At 41.5% G+C, this 21,313-nt stretch overlaps 1 protein-coding gene across 1 annotated transcript in view; it reads left to right on the forward strand.

Annotated features, from left to right (window-relative positions):
• LOC149471958 (dynein axonemal heavy chain 3-like) overlaps positions 1–21,313 on the forward strand; it is a 710,466-nt gene that overhangs the window by 605,376 nt on the left and 83,777 nt on the right. The window contains exons 23-24 of the mRNA XM_089652692.1: positions 7,501–7,577; positions 11,512–11,805. Of these exons, the coding sequence (XP_089508818.1) occupies positions 7,501–7,577; positions 11,512–11,805 (371 nt within the window). The remainder of the gene's footprint in view (positions 1–7,500; positions 7,578–11,511; positions 11,806–21,313) is intronic.

A 21,313-nucleotide genomic window follows, 5' to 3' on the forward strand; every position in this document is an offset into this window, starting at 1 on the left:
AATATAATTATCCAGATGAAAGGTACATCAAATCTCTCCAGTTGAGAAGTACAAAAAGTCCTCAAGTGTAGGAAAAGACCTCTCCACTTTGTCAACAACAATGTGCGATCCTACACCCTTACACCCTTATCTACTCACCAGAGGGCTACAATACAATAGCATGCATTATAGCCGATGTTGCATATCCCAGACAATGTCTTCAGCATTCACAATTCTAACTGCCAATCCAGTTCCTGCTGTGGTTATTGCTGTCCATGTATCCTGCAATCAGTTCCACTGACACTTCTCCCTTGTATTTGACTTGTGTATTCTACTGTACATTTCTTATATGGCTCAGTATGAGTCCCTAATAAACATTTCACTCCTGGGTGACAGACCCATCCGAAATATTCTGTGTTTGGTATCCCTGGACACGAAATATAATGCTGAACAATAATGTACCAGTTTCTGGAATGCAACTGACAACCCGCCTCTCACATCTGATGTGGCAGCCTCCAGCAAGAATAAACAGGAGTAATGCTGGAGGCAATTTACAGCACATTTAACTTTACAGTAACTTTGGTAGCATAATTATTAATGTGGAATGTATGTTCCTTGCTAAAGAACATTATTTTTTTATCAAGTTGTTATGGGTAATGATTTAACCACTAGGGGGTTGCTCGCAGTACATATACTGCTACAAGGCGGCCCCTGTGCTCAGGATTACGTATATAAATGTGATCCTGCATTCTGGGGTAGGGGGCGTGCGCGAGGAGTGTGACCGCCATACCCGCAGCACCGATCGTGGCCACGGGTGTCAAACACCGGGTCCCGGCCGGTGATTACCCGCCGGAGCCTGGCGATTGCCGGCAAACACAGACGGGGAGGAAGGCTGCATTGTTTTCAATGGAGCTCTTCCTCCCTGTCAGTTTCAACACACTGTTCTGGGATCGCTGGACACAGCCTTCTGGGACAGTGTGTAATAGAGAGGTACACACCCCCGCCCCCTAGTGTTACACTCCCCTTTTGTCTCCAAAAGTTAACCCCTTCCTCCCCAGTGTCATTAGTACAGTGTCAGTGTTTTATTTTTGCACTGATTGGTGTCACTGGGGATGTCAGTGACCCCAAGTCAGTTACCCCCCAGTGTCAGAATGTCCGCCGCAGTCCCGCCATAAGTCGCTGATTGCCACCATCAGTCGCTGATTGCTGCCATAAGTCACTGATCACCATTATTATTAGTATAAACAAAAATCCAGTATCTATACCGCCATTTGTAGACGCTATAACTTTCACGTAAACCAATTAATTTACACGTATTGGGATTTTTTTTTTCGCAAAGACATGTCGCAGAATACATTTTGGCCGAAATTTATGACGAAATTTAATTTTTAAATTTTTTTACTAGACATGATTTATAGCAAAATGTCCAAAATATTGTTTTTTTCTCAAAATTGTCGGCTTTTTTTTTATAGCACAAAAAATAAAAAATGCACAGGCGATCAAATACCACCAAAAGAAAGCTCAATTCGTGGGGAAAAAAGGATGTAAATTTCATTTTGGTGCACAATTGTCAGTTAAAGTAACGCAACGCCATAACACAAATCGCTTATGTAACTGCTTCCTGACTGCCCTATAACAGAAATACTGCTACAGGGCGGCACAGGTGCACAAAATCAAATATATATACGTGATTCGCGCTCCCGTGGTTTTCACGCCCCTCCCAGATAGCGTCAGATTGCCGTCAGTACACCAGTAATCACATTTGACGCTCATACACAATAAACCTCCATTGCTAGTATAGTGTCTGAACGGATCAGAATCTTTGATCAGATCAGCACTATACCAACGTTCACATTAGTATAGCGTCCCCAAAAATGCAGTGTTAGCGGGATCAGCCCCGGCACCTGTCAGCACCTACGTTTAGCCCCTACTCTTACCCCCCCTCTCCCCCAGCAAGTACAGTGTCAGTAGGTCACTGTCACTTGATACATTGCACACAAAACCGCAGTGTTCGCAGAATCAGGCCTGATCTCTGTTAGCACTTGTCGGTAAATTTTGATGACTCTCATATGCAGCAGAATGCCAGTACTAGTGCCGCGCTACCTTTTGGTGAACTGGCGAGCACCAGTTGTCTAGTACATCCTGGTCTTTCACATACCTCTTAGATTGTAAGCTCCCAGGATCAGGCCCTCCTAACCCTCTTGTATTGTCTCCCGTTATATTGTAAAGCGTTGAGCAAACTGTTGGCGCTTTATAAATCCTGTATAATAATAATAATACCAGCACTGCAGTATCACTTGGTGACGTGGCGAGTCCCATAAGTGCAGTACAAGCTGGTGTGGTGGCGAGTACAAGTATTCTCCCAGAACCACCAAGAATTCGCACACTAGAGCCCCTAGTATCCTTCCGGATGTGCTTGCAAATCCCGATTGGCAGCCCACAAATTCTGCAGCACCTGTACTTCCCCCGTTCACCGCCCAACCTGGAATTCAGGTGGAAATAGCAAATTTAACTACTCCCCTTGATTCTTTGGAGCTGTTTTTCATGGAAGATCTGTATGCATTGATTGTGGATCAAAGCATTTTATATGCACAACAATGTATCGCCACCAACCCAAATTCAAACCTTGCCAGACCATTCGCATAGAAACTTATTACAGTTTCCGAATTTATATTTTTTTGGGGCTTAACCCTCAACATGGGCATTACTAAAAAAAATTAATTGCGGTTGTATTGGTCCACAGACCTGATTCATCATATGCCCGTGTTCTCTGCTGCCATGGCCAGGCATAGATATGAGAGTATAAATTGTTTTATGCATTTCTACGACAATACACTCTGCCGTCCTCAAGGTGACCCTGAATTTGACCGGCTCCAAAAAATTCAGCCCCTCGCAAATCACCAAAAATTTGCAGATGTCTATACTACCCAGCAAAACATCTGCGTGGATGAGTCCCTCATTCATTTTTCTGGCCGCCTTGCATTCAAACAATTTCTCCCCAGCAAGCGTGCCAGATATGGGGTCAAGATGTAGAAGACCTGTGAGAGGACAACAGGCTATACTTACAAATTTAAGATTTACGAGGGAAAAGATAGTCATGTGGAGCCCCCCAGGTGCCCAGACTACATGGGGAGTAGTGGCAAGATAGTTTGGGACTTGGTGTCATCCTTTTTCCATATGGGGTACCACTTTTACGTGGACAATTTTTATTCAAGCATGTCACTATTTAGACATTTGTACAATCTTGGAACTGGTGCATGTGGCACCGTGTGACCTAATGTGTGCCCACCATTAGAAGTGGATGGATGCAGGGCAGTATATTTTAATGGTGGGCATACCACACATTTTTATTTTTGGCAGAGATTTCTTCTCTTTTTTCATTCAGTCCACAGGCTGAATAATAAAAAAAAGAAAATAGCATATATACCCAACAAGGACCAGCGACGTACTGGTACATCACTGGATTTGAATGGTTATACCACGATGATGCCTACAGCTGCAGGCATCATTCTGGTATCATTTCATTCAGCTGGCAATTGGGTTTCATGTAAAAGCAATCCTAGTGGCTAATTAGCTGCAGGATTGCTTTTACAAGCAGCGGGAGGCAATGACCCCCCCCCTGCCTTCCACGGCCTTTCCCGTGACATCAGGGGAACCTGAGAATGCAGCCAGTGTTTCTGCCAGCTGACCATAGAGCTGATTGGAGACCAGATTGTGCCAATCATCTCTATAGCCTAAGAAATCAGAAGCTACGAGCATTTCATCACTTCAGTTTTGCAGGATATAAACAGCACCATTTGTAAATTTTGAAAGCATCTGATCACACCGATCTTGGTTTGATAAGATAATGTAAGGGCAGAGGAGATAGACCCCAGATTTCTCAAAAAAGAATATATGACAATGCCCATTGAAGTTATAGGGGGTATTTGCATTCCCTGTGATAGCATTAAAAGTGATCAAAAACAAAATAAAGGGACAGTGTAAAAATAATTAAAAAAATCAAAATAACTTTAAAAAAAAGTACCCTCGCCCCCCCCCCCCCGCGCATGTGCGCACCTGCTTTCGTGAGCATTGACCCTGTGCCAGTATGGAAACAGCAGTTGCACCATGCATGTGAGGTATCACCATGAACGTCAGATCAAGGGCAGTAATTCTAACACTAGACCTCCTCTGTAAATCTAAAATGGTAGCTTGTAAAGGCTTTTAAAACGTTGCCTATGGATATTAAAAACGTATGCAGTTTGTCACCATTGCACGGGGCATGTGCAGTTTTAAAGCTTTTTTAAAAAATATATAATATTTGGGGTTTAAATTAAATTCCTAGCAAAAAATACAGATTTTTTTCATGTGAACAAAAAGTGTCAGAAAAAGCTTGGTCTTCAGGTGGTTAGAAGAGTGAATGATGTGTGGCATAAACTTCTAATGCTGGGTATAAAATGCCCCCACCACCCAAAACGACCCCTTTTTGGAAAGTAGACACCCCAAGCTATTTGCTGAGAGTCATGTTGAATCAACAGAAGAATTTATTTTTTTATCACAAGGTTTTGGAAAATGACAAACAAAAAAAGTTTTCTTTTTTTTACACAAAATTGTCACTTAAATGATTTATTGCTCACACATGCCATGGGTATATGTGGAATTACTCCCCCAAATACATTCTGCTACTTCTTCCGAGTATGGGGGTACCACATGTGAGAGACGTTTTGGCAGTCTAGCCAAGTACAGGACCCTAAAATCCAATAAGCACCTTCTGGCTTTTAAAGGGCTTTAGTTCCTCATTACACTTCCTGACTACCTATCACAGTTTCGTAGGCCCTGAAATGCCAGGATAGCACCTACCCCCCCCCCAAATGACCCCTTTTTGTAAAGTAAACACCCCAAGGAGTGAGAAAAAATTAGATCTGCAAAATACTCACCATGCCATTTCAGAGCCTTCGAAACTGTGATAGGTAGTGAAGAAGTGAAATGAGGAAGTTAAGCACCTTTAGGCTTTCATAGTGGTCATTGGATTTCAGGCTCCTGTATGTGGCTAGGCTCCCAAAAAGTCTCACACACATGGTGTCCCCATACTCGGTAGAAGTAGCAGAATGTATTTTAGGGTGTAATTCAACATATCCCCATGGCTTGTGCGAGAAATATATAATTTAAATGACAACTTTGTGTAAAAAAAAAAGTTTTTGTCATTTCCAGAAACTTGTGGAAAAAAAATAAATCTTCCATGAACTCAATATGCCTATCAGCAGACAGCTTAGGGTCATTTGGGTGTATTTGTACTATCCTGGTATTTTAGCACCTCAAGAAATGTGATGAGCAGTCAGAAAGTAAAAGCTGTGTAAATTCCATTATCTATACCATAGTTTGTAGATGCTATAACACAAAGCAATCAATATACATTTATTGGGATTTTTTTAACCAAAAACATGTAGCAGAATACATTTTGGCATAAATTTATGATGAAATTTTAGTGTTTCTTGGATATTTTTTATGACAGAAATGAGAAAATATTGGGTTTTTTTTTTTTTTTTTTTTTCAAAACTTTTTTTGTTCATACCACCCAAAATAAAAAGCGCACAGGTGATCAAACACCACCAAAATAAAGCTCTATTGTGTGAAAAAAAGGACATAAATTTCATTTACGTACCTTGTTGCATGACCGCGCAATTGTCAGTTAAACTAGTGCAGCACTGTATAGCAAAAAAAATGGTGTAAATTGCAGTATCTATACCATAGTTTGTAGACGCTATAATTTTCGCACAAAGCAATCAATATACACTTATTGGGATTTTTTTTACTAAAAACATGTAGCAGAATACATTTTGGTCTAAATTTATAACTAACTTTAAGTTTACTATCTATTTTTTTATAGCCGAAAGTAAACTATATCTTTTTTTTTTTTAAATGTAAGTCTTTTTTTGTTTATAGCGCGAAAAATAAAAAGTGCACAGGTGATCAAATACCACCAAAAGAAAGCTCTATTTGTGTGAAAAAAAGGATGTAAATTTCGTTTGGGTACAGCAATGCATGACCGCGCAATTGTCAGTTGAATTAGTGCAGCGTCGAGTAGCAAAAAGAGGCCTGATCATTAAGGGGGGATAAATACTCTAGAGGGGAAGTGGTTAAAGTAATCTTTAAAACATATACAATGTCATACCACTGCTAGGCAGTAGGCAGTATCCACAAACTCCTTTATCCACTCCTTGGAGTTTTACTAAAACTGATAAGTGCATAATCTGGTGCAGCTCTGCATAGAAGCCAATCAGCTTCCAGGGTTTTATTGCCAAAGCTTAATTGAACAAGTTGAAGTTAGAAGGTGATTGGCTACCATGCATCCCAGTCTTAGTCCATAGGGTTCAATACTGAGTTGGCCCACTTTTTGCAGCTATAACAGCTTCAACTCTGCAGAGAAGGCTGTCCACAAGGTTTAGTAGTGTGTCTATGGGAATCTTTGACCATTCTTCCAGAAGCGCATTTGTGAGGTCAGGCACTAATGTCGGAAAAGAAGGCCTGGCTCACAGTCTCCGCTCTAATTCATCCCAAAGGTGTTCTATAGGGTTGAGGTCAGGACTCTGGACTCTGGACCTTGCTTTGTGCACTAGTCAGTCATGTTGGAACAGCAAGGGGCCATCCCCAAACTGTTCCCACAAAGTTGGGAGCATGAAATTGTCCAAAATGTCTTGGTATGCTGACGCCTTAAGAGATCCATTCACTGTAACTAAGGGGCCAAGCCCAACCCCTGACATGTCCATCGGGTTGTCAGACAGAGAAGCGTGATTCGTCACTCCAGAGAACACATCTCCACTGCTCTAGAGTCTAGTGGCGGTGTGCTTTACATCACTGCATCCAATGCTTTGCATTGCACTTGATGATGTAAGGTTTGGATTCAGATGCTCCCAAACCCATTCCGTGAAGCTTTCTATGCACTGTTGTGCTAATATGAAGGCTGCATGAAGTTTTGAGATCTTTAGCTGTTGACTCTGTAGACAGTTGCTGACTTCTGCGCACTGTGCAATTCAGCATGCGCTGACCCTGCTCTGTCATTTTACGTGGCCTACCACTTAGTGGCTGAGTTGCTGTTCTTCACAGTTGCTTCCACTTTGTTATAATACTACTAACAGTTGACCATGGATATTTAGTAGCAAATAAATTTCACGGATGGCAACCTATCACGGTACCACACTTGAATTCACTGAGCTCCTGAGAGCAACCCATTCTTTCACAAATGTTTGTAGAAGCAGTCTGCATGCCTAGGGGCTTGATTTTATACACCTGAGGGCATATGGGTAATTGGAACACCTGAATCCAATGATTTGGAGGGGTGTCCCAATACGGGGGCTATGTATATGCTTGGAGTTTTGATTTAAGCAAACCAGCAGCTAAAAAAACCAACATGGGGTTGTACGTTTATGTATGCCTATTATATTTTAAGTGTACAGTTACAATGTTTTTTTTTATTCTGAACTTCATTGCTTCAATATCTAAGTACTAGCCATAAATGTAACCACTTACACATTTTTCTTTCAGAAATGGGTGGTATTAATCTTCAGACTATTTCTCTGGGCCAAGGCCAAGGTCCTATTGCTCGAAGAATGATTGAAAAGGTAAAGTGCTTTAAAGTGCTAAAGGAGAGGCTTGGGAGAAATAAAAGAGAGACTGGCACTTACACAGAGATTTGTACAGAAATAAATGTTTTCTATGCAATAGTGAACACATTCCTTTAATATTTTTGATAATATAAAGTTGGTTTTGTTTATAAAACAATCTAGGTAAGACTGTTATACACGCATAACACATGCTTTCATTTTATTTATCGCCTTTCTATTTTAAAGAATTGGTTTAGCAAAGTATATAGGTCACCTCAACATGCTGCAATCACGTTGGCTACTTAAATACAGCAACGTGAGCATAAATTGCAGTAAACTATCACAACACCGTTAAGTATTGGCAGAAAACTATTATAGGTAAAAAAAAACAAAACCACATTATATGTCAGTAAAAAAAAAAGTCAAACAATCGTGTAGGAGTTGAAAGTCCAGCAGGGTAAATGGGGTATTTAAAATTTTTGTACCAGCATGAACTGTTACCAAGGCACTATATATATGTATTATGGCCTTGTCAGAATTGAATATACTGTATATGATAGGACACCGTGAGCTATCAGTGTGTATTCTTTTTTTTTATTCCAATTTTCAGTATTTTCTTTTCACAATAAAACAAACGAATACAAAATACAAGATCTCGATACATAGGAACCAGGCAAAAGACAAAAAACAACAAATGAATGGCAGATGAATCAAATAACGAAAGGGAATGTTCTCAGCAAGGCACATATGCAGAGAAGAGCTTGTCAATTACAAGTGAGACACATTATGTTCATACATATATAATGTTCAGATAGATATATATATATATATATATATATATATATATATATATATATATATATATATATATATATATATATGGGAGAGAGTCAAGTTCCGAACTGGAGAGCTTGGCTCCGTCCCACAGTAGCACATATCAGCTCATATTCACAGAAGGGAGACTGCACATGGGTAGGAATAGGAATACATTTACAGTAAACAGATTCCCAAGGGTAAGAAGGAAAATTCTGAGTAAGAATCCCTGAGGGATAAGGATAGAGTCATGGGCCAACAGCTCCTACTCCGCTTGTCCTATATGTGTAGGAGAGAGTCCCCCAGGGTGGGGGGGGGTATTTCCCATACTATGGTCCAGGGTCTCCAGGCAGCCTAGGGTATTAGCCAGGTTGGATTTAACATACCAGGCGGTGTATTAAAATGTAACCATAAGTTGAGTCATTTTTGGTTGGGAAAATGTATGTTCAATAAAGGCCATCCAACATGTGAAAACCACTTGGTGGGGCAAAAATTTTGAACCAACGTATCCAATTTTTCCAGGTATAAAAGTGATTTCAGATCTTGCTTGACAGAGGACAGGGTGGGGTGTGGGGAGATTTCCAGGCCCTCAGTAACACTCTCCGAGCAGATAGAAGACATAAATGGACCCAGGGGGGTAAAGGTTTGGGCCAGTCTGTGCTATGTGAGGCGGTAGGTGTTAGCGTCGGGGCACTAAAGAGATATAATAGTGGGTCATGTGGAATATGTATGCGGGTGATGCCATAGATATAGTTGACAATAGTGATCCAGTAGGTTTAAATAGGTGAACAAAGCCAGAATCTCTGGAAAAGGGTGGGCCTAGTGGCTCCACACCAAGAACACACTGCTAACGTCGGGGAGGATCCATTCATCAATGCTGGAATGAAATCCCTGTGAATAAGTTTGAATTGAGTTTCCTGCCATTGTTCATTGATAATGATTTTGCGAATCAGAGTATTTGCCCTCCATAAGCCTGGAGAGATCATCCAACTGTGGAATGTCCTTGGACCAGCCTTGAAATAGCGAGTCACAGAATGAGGGTAAGCGGCAATCTAAGAGCTGTGAGTATAGAGAAGATATAGAGTATTGGTTGCGTTTGAGTGCACTATCTATCAGTGGGCGGGAGAGATCCTTCCTACCTCCCTGCAACTGTGTCCGTAGAAAATTGGCCAACTGCATGTAGTAAAACAGGTTTTTTTGGGGTAGGTGGAACCATTGAGATTTTCCATAAAAGGACGAACAGTACCTGATCTGGAGTTCCAGAGGGAGGAAACAGCATGTAGCCCCTTAGTCGCCCACGTGGCGAAGGCCTCGTGGGCCATACCCAGAGGAAACTGAGGATTACCCAGGATAGGAAGATGGTTGGAGATAACAATGTATTCCAAAATTAACAACTACTAAACCTCAATTATTCTTACATTAAAAATCCTGCTTAAAACTAACGTTGCTTTTACAATTCATCTACAGGTCTAGGGAAAATGCTATTATTCAAAATAATGTCACGTCAATAAGATGAACTTTATAGTGTTAATAAAATATCTTTCACATTATAACTGTTGCATGGTTCATTTGGATGTTCCTATTTCTCCAAAGAGTCAATTTATAAAAGCATGTTTGAGAGCCATGTTCAGTGTTTCTTTTTATGTTTTTTAATTTTTTACATATTAAGTTGAAATGCGTGGAAGGACTCAATGCAAAGGGTTCTCTGGGATGTAAAGGCCCATTTATACTAGATGTGGGCCACATGGGTGCTGAGATTTCCTCTCGCTTTCTTGTAAACATGGACATGGCTCTTTTTGACTAGCTGTACAAAGAGGGGAAACTGAAATTTATTGCAGTACTGTATATCTGTACATTACTACTATTAGTACAAATCCACTTTGCAGCATTTTACCAAAATACCATATCAGTTCTTTTTAGATCTTATAAAACATTCTGCTTCCTTTAGGCATTTTTAAAAGAATTAATGTGATCATCATATGGCTTTAAACCTTATAACTAGTCAGTTAAATATCAACGAACTAGAAAACAGAAACATGAAGATGCCAGTCAAATTCTGCTGGTAACCTCTTTAAAATTTAGTTCTCTAGAGTAAATTTATCATTTTGGTATATGATTTTGTGGTACCCTTTCCGACAATTTGTTTGAAAGTTTCATGAAAACAACTTGGAGTTGAAGCTCTCAATACTACTATGCATGGACATGGAAGATAATTATGTAACACAGATGTGCCCAAAGTGAATTTTGTACTGACAGACTTGGAGGAAACAAAATACTTTTTCTAATTATTTTTATTTATTACAAGTACTTATATATCATCAATTTACACAGCGCTTTACATAAATATATTGCACTTTCACATCAGTCCCTGCCCTTGGAGATCTTCAAATCTAATGTCTCTACCTCACATTCATACATATACTAGTGCCAATTTACCTACCAACATTTGTTTGGAGTACGGTAGGATCATGGGGCTACTGTGTCCTTGCCCAAACTCCAAAAAGCCTATGAAAAAGATACCAGGGGCATCTCATGGGGCCCCCTACTGACCCCGGGCCCTCGGGCAGTGCCCGAGTTTCCAAATGGTCAGTCCGCCCCTGCTCCAAGCAGAGAGTGCCACGGTTGAGATTTGAACCGACAACCCTGCTTCTAGGCAAAAGGGCAAACCACTCAGCCACTGTGCTGCAGTATGTAAAAGTCCTACTTTTTGTGAGATATTCCCTTTTAAAGAGTATATAAATCTCACAATGCACACATCAAGTAACTTTTAATTGCAGCTCTGTAATAATATATGAAATATTTTAGCAGGTAACTTTTGCACTTTTTACTTTTTCATATCTCATAAATATATTACACAGAATATGTACCAAAAGGCCAAGCATCTATTATTTCTTCACAATGACACTCATTTAATAGCCATTAAAATGCAAATATGTCTATGATTTTTAAATCAGGGAATTAACATTAACAGTTGGATGATTGATTAAAGGTCACGGAGTCTGTATAACTTAATTTCTCGGATAATAATTGTGTTTGGGTTTTCTGCAGATTGTTTGGGATTCACTGTTAATTTTATCTGTTGACAGGTGAATAATTTGCTTGTTAACTAATTATTCAAAATATTGGTGGATTATTGCAGGCAGCAGAAGAAGGAACTTGGGTCGTACTTCAGAACTGCCACTTGGCAACAAGTTGGCTCACAGAGCTTGAACACATCTGTGAAGAAGTGATCACAGATCCTGAAAAGACCAAGTCTAGCTTTCGCTTATGGCTGACTAGTTACCCATCCAAAGATTTTCCTGTATCAGTCCTACAAAATGGAATAAAGATGACCAATGAACCCCCAAAGGGACTAAGGGCAAACCTGCTCAAGTCATACCTCAGTGATCCAATTTGCAATCAGGCTTTCTTTAATGGCTGTAACAAACCAAAGGTAGGCTGCTTTTACTGTGTCAGTGCATTCAACAAGCTCATTAGTGTCTAGGGCGAACATTCACAAAGCTTAACTGGATAGGAGGACAATTGATGTTAAAACTGGTATCAATGCGGTATTCATTAATGACTTCAATAGTTATGCTTTTCAGTTCCAAATAATATGTGGTTGGTTAACTAGTAAATACCTTTGTTGCTGGCATTCAGTGCTTAGTTAAAATGCTTTCAATAGATGCTCTGTGGTGAGAAGAGGAGGAGCTCCTGTGTCAAAGAAATGCATGAATTTATAATAGCAATTTCCTTTCTAGAAAGGTTTAGTTTAATAATTATCTGTACAAAAGAGGTCCACAGCTGTAGTTCAAACCTGCTGCAGATCAACACTATTTGGCAATGTACATAAATAAGCAGATAAAAGCAGCAGATAAAAGCCATAATGACTAAAATCTTTCTGATTTGGCTATGTGTGTCTTTGTTCAAATTTATAACAAATATGGTGATCACTTTAAAGCTGAACTCCAGGCAAAACAAATACAAGAGGCATGTGGATTATTGCTTGAATCTTGATGTCTCTGTGCATTTCTTCCAGATCTGTGCAAGATTCTACAATAGTGAGAATCTTTGCCTCTGTGCAAGCACTTCCTGTAATAAAGACCGGTCACTGCTCCTTTTCTTTATGCAGAGTGACTGGTCTTGTCTCCGCCCCCTGCAGTTTTCTGCAGGCAGCCTGTAGTCGGTGGAGCTACTGGGCCCCTCCCTCAGTTCTGTTCTCTACACAGGCCATGTACAGCACAGTGGTAATATTACTACTACCTTTGCCAGGTAATATTTGGGTTTGAAAACACATTTGTTGCATGCAAAGTGTATTCATATCCTTTGTGGCTATTGATGAAAGTTTTCAAGCCCAGAGTTCAGCTTTAACATGCTCGTGCATTTTAATAAAGATATGCACTTGTCAGGGCTGCTATTAGAAACCACGGGGCCCCATACAGTCAACCTGAAAGGGTCACCCCTAAAGAAATAAACAGTTTACTATGCTTCAGTTATGATGACTGTGAGTGATTGGTACCTATCAATCATTGTATTCATTCAGGAAAGGAAGGGGCTGATAAATGTGACATATTTACCGCACCCTTCCCCCGTTCTCCATCCTGAAGGATACTATTGTGTGCTTGCAGCTGCCAGAGGAGGGAATCTGGCAGCACCGTGGGGGCACATAGGGGGGCCTGGGCAGCAGGGGAAAACATTTGGTGCACAGGAAGGGTGATGGGTGAGACGGGGAGCAATTACTGGAACCCATCCCCTGTATGGCTCTCTCTGAAGTAGCTGAAATCTAGCAGGAGGGAGAGGAGAGGAAGCCAGCTTTCAGATGCTGCAGACAGAGCCATACAGGGGATCCATTGATTGCCAGTAATTTCCCTCCTGCTGTGCCAGTCACCCTCTCTGCTCACATCTGATTCACCCAGCTGTCTAGACCCCCCTGCTGGCCTGGGCCCTCTACAGGAGGACTGGTGGTACCCCCTTATCCACAGCCCTGGCATTTGTCATATAGATTTATACATGTAATAGCACACACTCCCTCCTCTATTTAATTTTGTTCCTTTGCAAACATAGCTTCATGACTTCCACTAAATAATAAGATAACAATGACCTTTACCCAGTTTAGTAAAAAGTAAAGTAAACTAATAAAAGTTGCTTTAGCAATATAACTCAGTTACAGAAGAACACAGTTGAAGCATTCAGTAAAGAAATTGTATACAAAGTCAACTTTTTAGCCATTGTAAACTTTTTAATGGCTAAGAGCAGACACAACAAGATATCTGCTCTTACATTCTTTGTGTGTACATGCCTGTGTTCCCCGCTGTGTGCTATGGTTCCATCTCCTAACTTCTACATCACTGCTGAGTCCTGTAGTGACACAGGAGCCAGAAGATGGAACCACAGCTCACAGCAAGCATTCAACACTTCCAGAAGCTGCCTTCCCTATCCCTTCTGTACACAGATCTGGCAGTCCCTCTAGCAGACCCATTTTTGCCTCCTCCAATTGCTGCTGTTTTTTGTGATTTCTGCAGCCTGGCCATTAAAAATCTACTGCTCGGCTGCCCATCCTACAAACAGTTGCTCCTGCTATATTGGTATATCCCAAAACAAATATTTTGGTCGGATTTTCAAGCATATTTCCTTGGGTAAACATGGAGAATTTTTTTTTCCTCCAAACCTTTTTCTTTCTTTTATTTTTCAGACGCCTATTCAGGTCTAATTAGACAAATGTTTATACAGTGTTGATCGTTTTTTTTTGCTTTGCCTAAAAGTATAAAATTGGTCATAAAACTGAAATTATGATCATTTTAACATTCTGTTTTTAAATCACAACACGGACTAATTCTGGAAATATGCCAGCAACTTTATGAGCAAAAATTAATTGTTTTATAAATATTATATGAGTGCATGCCTTTTTATAAACAAACCATTTAATTACGAAGCAAAGTGTTTGAGCGATATATTCATACACATCCCAACAACAGCAGTGACAATACTGTGAAATTGGGGCAATAAATAATGAAATCTGACCTTTTAATCTGTACATCTTGTCCACTGCATTTGGCAGGGTTCATATTGAATACAAAGAAGAGAATGCTAATCCAAGGAATGGGATCCCTTGTTTTCATGCTCCATCATCAAAATGTCAACAGAAATGATAGTTCCTAGGATAGGGGAAATTCTCTTTGCAGCTGTGCTGAGAGGTCTCTTGACATGTATGCCAACAAAAATCCAGTCACATCACTCAGATTTTTCATCTTCCAGTTTATTTTGTTGTATGTCTGCTGCAGAGTAACCTTGTCGTGATTGAAAGATAGCTGAACTATTGCAAGAATATTCTGCGCCATGTAATGACTTGTTCAATATGTCATTGTTCTAGTTTCATAAATGTACAGCACATTGTCTGTGACGTGTCTTCTGGCATGCTTGCAAGTACAGAGAAACAGACACAAACTGCAGATTACCATATATATTTTATTATGCCTCATACAACCAAAATTCAACTAATATTTGATAAAGGAATCCAGCGAATCGCAGCCAAAAAAAAAAAAGAAACCTGCATCATGTAGACCTAAAGTCAACCATTTGTATTTAATTGTGTGAAGAAAACAGAATATATTCATTCTTTATTAATATACTGCACAAGGTTATTACATTTCACTTTACCTAGTTTTTTTGATAAGCTTGACACTTTGGCTCATGTTCCAGGCACAGTTGCTACACATGAACTGCCTGAAATCCCCCACTGCACACTCAGAAGGTGGGAGGCAGGTTGTGAGGTCATGTATTTGACAAGCAGCAAATGGGAGATTTCAAGTGACCTTTGACCTTGTGATTACTTCAGCAGTTGCAACTCCTAAATTTCTATCCTGACAGCTTATTCTTTAGTTGAAATGTTATAGAAATAAATTGGATTTTCCTTTCTATGTTGCTATTTTTCTTCCACAATGAACACAGAACAATAGTGTGTTTAAAAATATATACTGTAGATGTAACACGCTCCTAGATAGATGCTAGGTTAGGTAAATTAGGTCTTAGCGCCACTGTAATCAGCTCAGCTGCTTGTACCGTATTTTTTGTTCCATAAGATGTACTTTTTCCCCCCCAAAAAAAATGTCTGTGCGTCTTATGGAGCGAATATGGAGCGGCTGGCCTGGTATTCCCGCTGCCGCTGTGTTAGAATACCGGGCCAACCACTCAGCTCTTCTGTGCAGCAGAACCTGCTCCTGTCTTACCTGTTCCTCGGTCCAGCGGTGTCCTCACCGTCTTCTCTCCCCGGCACTGGCATCTTTAGTGTGGGCACCCGGCTGTGACAGCTTGCGGCCTCACAGCCGGGTGCCCACTGCGCATGTGCGAGAAGTACTGCGCTTTGTGAATGGTCCGGCAGTTTTCTGGGACCTGTCATGTGTCCCAGAAGACGGGGAGGGAGGACAACTCCACGGAAGTGGGAGCGGGTACCTGTCAAATTCGGGTACCCACTCCCCAAAGTTCCACAGTCTCCTGTACTATGTCCGCAGTCTCTGGTCATCTCCTGTACTGTGTCCGCAGTCTCTGGTCATCTCCTGTACTATGTCCGCAGTCTCTGGTCATCCCCTGTACTATGTCTGCAGTCTCTGGTCATCTCCTGTACTATGTCCGCAGTCTCTGGACATCTCCTGTACTATATCCGCAGTCTCTGGTCATCTCCTGTACTGTGTCCGCAGTCTCTGGTCATCTCCTGTACTATGTCCGCAGTCTCTGGTCATCTCCTGTACTATGTCCGCAGTCTCTGGTCATCTCCTGTACTATGTTCGCAGTCTCTGGTCATCTCCTGTACCATGTCCGCAGTCTCTGGTCATCTCCAGTACCGTGTCCGCAGTCTCTGGTCATCTCCTGTACTATGTCCGCAGTCTCTGGTCATCTCCTGTAGCATGTCTGCAGTCTCTGGTCATCTTTTGTACTATGTCTGCAGTCCCTGGTCATCTCCTGTAGTATGTCTGCAGTCTCTGGTCATCACCTGTACTATGTTCGCAGTCTCCGGTCATCTCCTGTAGTATGTCCACAGTCTCTGGTCATCTCCTGTAGTATGTCCGCAGTCTCTGGTCATCTCCTGTAGTATGTCCACAGTCTCTGGTCTTCTGTACTATGTCCGCAGTCTCTGGTCATCTCCTGTACTATGTTTGTAGTCTCTGGTCATCTCCTGTAGCATGTCTGCAGTCTCTGGTCATCTTTTGTACTATGTCTGCAGTCCCTGGTCATCTCCTGTAGTATGTCCGCAGTCTCTGGTCATCTCCTGTACTATGTCCGCAGTCTCTGGTCATCTCCTGTACTATGTTCGCAGTCTCCGGTCATCTCCTGTAGTATGTCCACAGTCTCTGGTCATCTCCTGTAGTATGTCCGCAGTCTCTGGTCTTCTGTACTATGTCCGCAGTCTCTGGTCATCTCCTGTACTATGTTTGTAGTCTCTGGTCATCTCCTGTACTATGTACGCAGTCTCTGGTCATCTCCTGTATTATGTCTGTAGTCTCTGGTCATCTCCTGTACTGTGTCTGCAGTCTCTGGTCATCTCCTGTACTGTGTCCGCAGTCTCTGGTCATCTCCTGTACTATGTCCGCAGTCTCTGGTCATCTCCTGTACTATGTCCGCAGTCTCTGGTCATCTCCTGTACTATGTTCGCAGTCTCTGGTCATCTCCTGTACCATGTCCGCAGTCTCTGGTCATCTCCAGTACCGTGTCCGCAGTCTCTGGTCATCTCCTGTACTATGTCCGCAGTCTCTGGTCATCTCCTGTAGCATGTCTGCAGTCTCTGGTCATCTTTTGTACTATGTCTGCAGTCCCTGGTCATCTCCTGTAGTATGTCTGCAGTCTCTGGTCATCACCTGTACTATGTTCGCAGTCTCCGGTCATCTCCTGTAGTATGTCCACAGTCTCTGGTCATCTCCTGTAGTATGTCCGCAGTCTCTGGTCATCTCCTGTAGTATGTCCACAGTCTCTGGTCTTCTGTACTATGTCCGCAGTCTCTGGTCATCTCCTGTACTATGTTTGTAGTCTCTGGTCATCTCCTGTAGCATGTCTGCAGTCTCTGGTCATCTTTTGTACTATGTCTGCAGTCCCTGGTCATCTCCTGTAGTATGTCCGCAGTCTCTGGTCATCTCCTGTACTATGTCCGCAGTCTCTGGTCATCTCCTGTACTATGTTCGCAGTCTCCGGTCATCTCCTGTAGTATGTCCACAGTCTCTGGTCATCTCCTGTAGTATGTCCGCAGTCTCTGGTCTTCTGTACTATGTCCGCAGTCTCTGGTCATCTCCTGTACTATGTTTGTAGTCTCTGGTCATCTCCTGTACTATGTACGCAGTCTCTGGTCATCTCCTGTATTATGTCTGTAGTCTCTGGTCATCTCCTGTACTGTGTCTGCAGTCTCTGGTCATCTCCTGAACTATGTCCGCAGTCTCTGGTCATCTCCTGTACTATGTCCTCAATCTCTGGTCATCTCCTGTACTATGTCCGCAGTCTCTGGTCATCTTCTGTACCGTGTCCGCAGTCTCTGGTCATCTCCTGTACTGTGTCCGCAGTCTCTGGTCATCTCCTGTACCACGTCTGCAGTCTCTGGTCATCTCCTGTACTATGTCTGCAGTCTCTGGTCATTTCCTGTACTATGTCTGCAGTCCAATGGTTCAAAATATTTTTTTTCTTGTTTTCCTCCTCTAAAACGTAGGTGTGTCTTATGGTCAGGTGCATCCTATGGAGCAAAAAATACAGGATTTTGGGCTGATCTGTGTCTCACTGGTTGCAGGCTTGGCTGCTCGCCTTTGCTTTCTGGAGGATTTTGGAAAGTAGTGGGCTGGAAGAGTCAAATCAGCAGCTGAATATTTATACAAAGCGAGCCATTCCCTGGGGGGGATGCTCAGATGGTGGCTGAGAAGGAACATAAAAAGTCTGGGTTCTGGATTAGTGGGCTCCTTGTCCAGAAGGAAGAGATTACAGCCTGAAGGGCTGCTACCCCTCTGGGCTGTCCAGCTGTGCTTCTACTGCTCATCAAGGTCCCAGCTATGCTAACTGGGGGGCCTATTCTGTTGAATTTTTGCTTGAGCTTACCATGGGACTTCTTTTGGGGGATCTGGTCTTAAATCTTCAAAGTAAAAATGTTTGGAAGGTATTGAAAGGAGGCATCCAATTACCCAAGAAAATTAGTGAGTACAGACCCGTGTGAGAGATCCCAGTGACTGTGTATAGCTGCTATCCCTCTTATATTAGAGTCAAAATTACTCAAATAGGACATTGTTCATGGTGTCCCAGTGTAGCACAGCCACAAAGACTGTGCTCTGATTTCTAGCAGGAAAATTTGTGTCCTCAAGCTATCACTTAACGTTGCTGGAATATCATGCACCCATCCAAATTCAAGTCTGCAACACAGCATCAAAAAAAGAGCCCTAGATTGAGCCAGAAGAGTGACTGCTAGAACACCCATTGGGAAAGAACCTTGGGACCCAAACAGCGGGCTATATATATATATATATACCCTGTTCCAAATTATTATGCAAATTATATTTTTTTCATTTACCTAAATAATTGATGTAAATAACAGCCAGCAAAATTCTCATGTTATCAACTATTAAGAGTACAATTCATATTTTATTGAACAAACCTCCTAATGATAACAGGATTTTTTTTAAACATAACAAAACTTACAATGCACTGTTCCTTATTATTACGCACAGTAAGTTTCAAAACACTTTATAGGTTGTAAAGAACTGAAAATTGTCATTTGTTGTGTTTGCAGCATATTTACTGAAATCAAAAGCTATTTTTAATCAAACTTTTAACAACATTTTTAACTTTTTAAACATTTTAACAGGTCAGGTTACATTGTAACATAGGACCCCTTATTTGATAGCAGCTTCACAAGTCTTGCATCCATTGAACTTGTGAGTTTTTGGACAGTTTCTGCTTGAATTTGTTTGCAAGATGTCAGAATAGCCTTCCAGAGCTGCTGTTTGGATGTAAACTACCTCCCACCCTCAAAGATCTTTTGCTTGAGGATGCTCCAAAGGTTCTCAATAGGATTGAGGTCAGGGGAGGATGGAGGCCACACCATGACTTTCTCTCCTTTTATCCCCATAGCAGCCATTGATGCAGAGGTATTCTTTGCAGCATGAGATGGTGCATTGTTATGCATGAAGATGATTTTATTACGGAAAGCATAATTCTTCCTTCTGTACCAGGGAAGAAAGTGGTCAGTCATAAACTCCACATACTTTGCAGAGGTCATCTTTACACCTTCGGGGACCCTAGAGGGGCCAACCAGCTCTGTTCCCATGATTCCGGCCCAAAACATGACTCCACCACCGCCTTGCTGACGTCGCAGCCTTGTTGGAACAGGGTGGCTGTCCACCAACCATCCACTACTCCATCCATCTGGACCATCCAGGGTTGCAGGGCACTCATCAGTGAATAGGACTGTTTGAAAATTAGTCTTCATGTATTTTTCTGCCCAATACAGCAATTTCTGCTTGTGAGCATTGGTTAGTGGTGGCCGAATAGAAGGTTTATGCACAGTTGCAAGAATCTGGAGAACTCTACACCTTGATGTCTGTGGGCACCAGCAGCCTCAAATATCTGTTTGCTGCTATGTAATGGTATTTTAGCAGCTGCTCTCTTGATCTGATGCATGGATCTGGCAGAAATCTTCCTCAATGTGCCTTTAGCTGCACGAACCCGTCTGTGCTCTGAATCAGCCACAAATCTCTTAATAGTGCGATGATCACGCTTACGTTTTAGTGAAATATCTAATGTTTTCATACCTCCTCCAAGGCATTGAACTATTTCACCCTTTTCAGCACCAGAGAGATCCTTTTTCTTCCCCATATTGCTTGAAAATGGTGCTCTGCTTAATAATGTGGAACACCCTCCTTTAGTAGTTTTTCCTTAAATTGGGCTCTCCGGCCAATCTAATTATCACAGGTGTCCGAGATTGTTTTCAGTGATCAAAAGAGCCCTGAGACACAATGCCATCCATGAATTAAACTGAAAAACAAAATATTTAATTTTTGTCACACTTAAATAGAATTTACATAATAATTTGGAACAGGGTGTGTATATATATATATATATATATATATATATAAAATCATACAATTCCTCTCTTGAATCTGGCATTTGGGCTGTGGAAGAGATTGGGTAGGACCAAAGCCTGGCACCCCAGTCCAGCTATCCACCTACCAGGATACCAAACTCATTAAAAGAACTGGGAGACCTCACAGGAAAGAACAATGAAAAAGACATTTTAAGGCCCGTTCACAGTTGCCCGCATGCTAAACCATAGCAGTTTAGCATTCAGGCAGCAGTTCGTACAGTGCAGCAGCGGGCAATGTGATGCATATTTTATCGCATCACACAACATACTTTTTATATGTTTGTTTCAACCTTATGTGCAGTGTACAAAATTATCTTTCATTCATGTCACTGCACAGCAGCATGGTGCGCTGCACTTGCTGTGTGGTGAAATGCAGGACTATTAAGGGAGGTGTGATATTATGCAAACATGTTGCATAATAATACACAGCTCTGGAACTCAGTGAAACACTACATTCTGACATGAACATAACACATAAAACTACTAGTTTTTGTATGTCATTGCAGTTACCTGCATTAGGCACCGTTCACACCTATGCAGTTTGCTTTTTGTCCATTTTGCGGTGCTTTTCGCCAGTTCATTTTGTGTTTTGCTACACGCATTTTTCACATGTTTTTAATGTATTTTTGACGCGTTAATACAGCATTTTGTATTTTGTTCAGCTTCTTTTTTTTTTTTAAAGTAGAATTTTTTATTTTTGCTGGGCAGAATAAAAATGCAAAACGTGGCCAAAACGCACTACCATGCATTTCAGCAGATTCTCCATTGAACTCTATTGTAGCAAAAACACTGCTTTTTGCTTTTAACCACTTGCCTATTGGGCACTTACACCCCCTTCCTGCCCAGGCCAATTTTCAGC

Source organism: Staurois parvus, unplaced genomic scaffold (genome assembly GCF_062004578.1).
Source record: "Staurois parvus isolate SC_StPar_1 unplaced genomic scaffold, SC_StPar_1.0 ptg000025l, whole genome shotgun sequence".
NCBI classification, from domain to species: Eukaryota; Metazoa; Chordata; class Amphibia; order Anura; family Ranidae; genus Staurois; species Staurois parvus.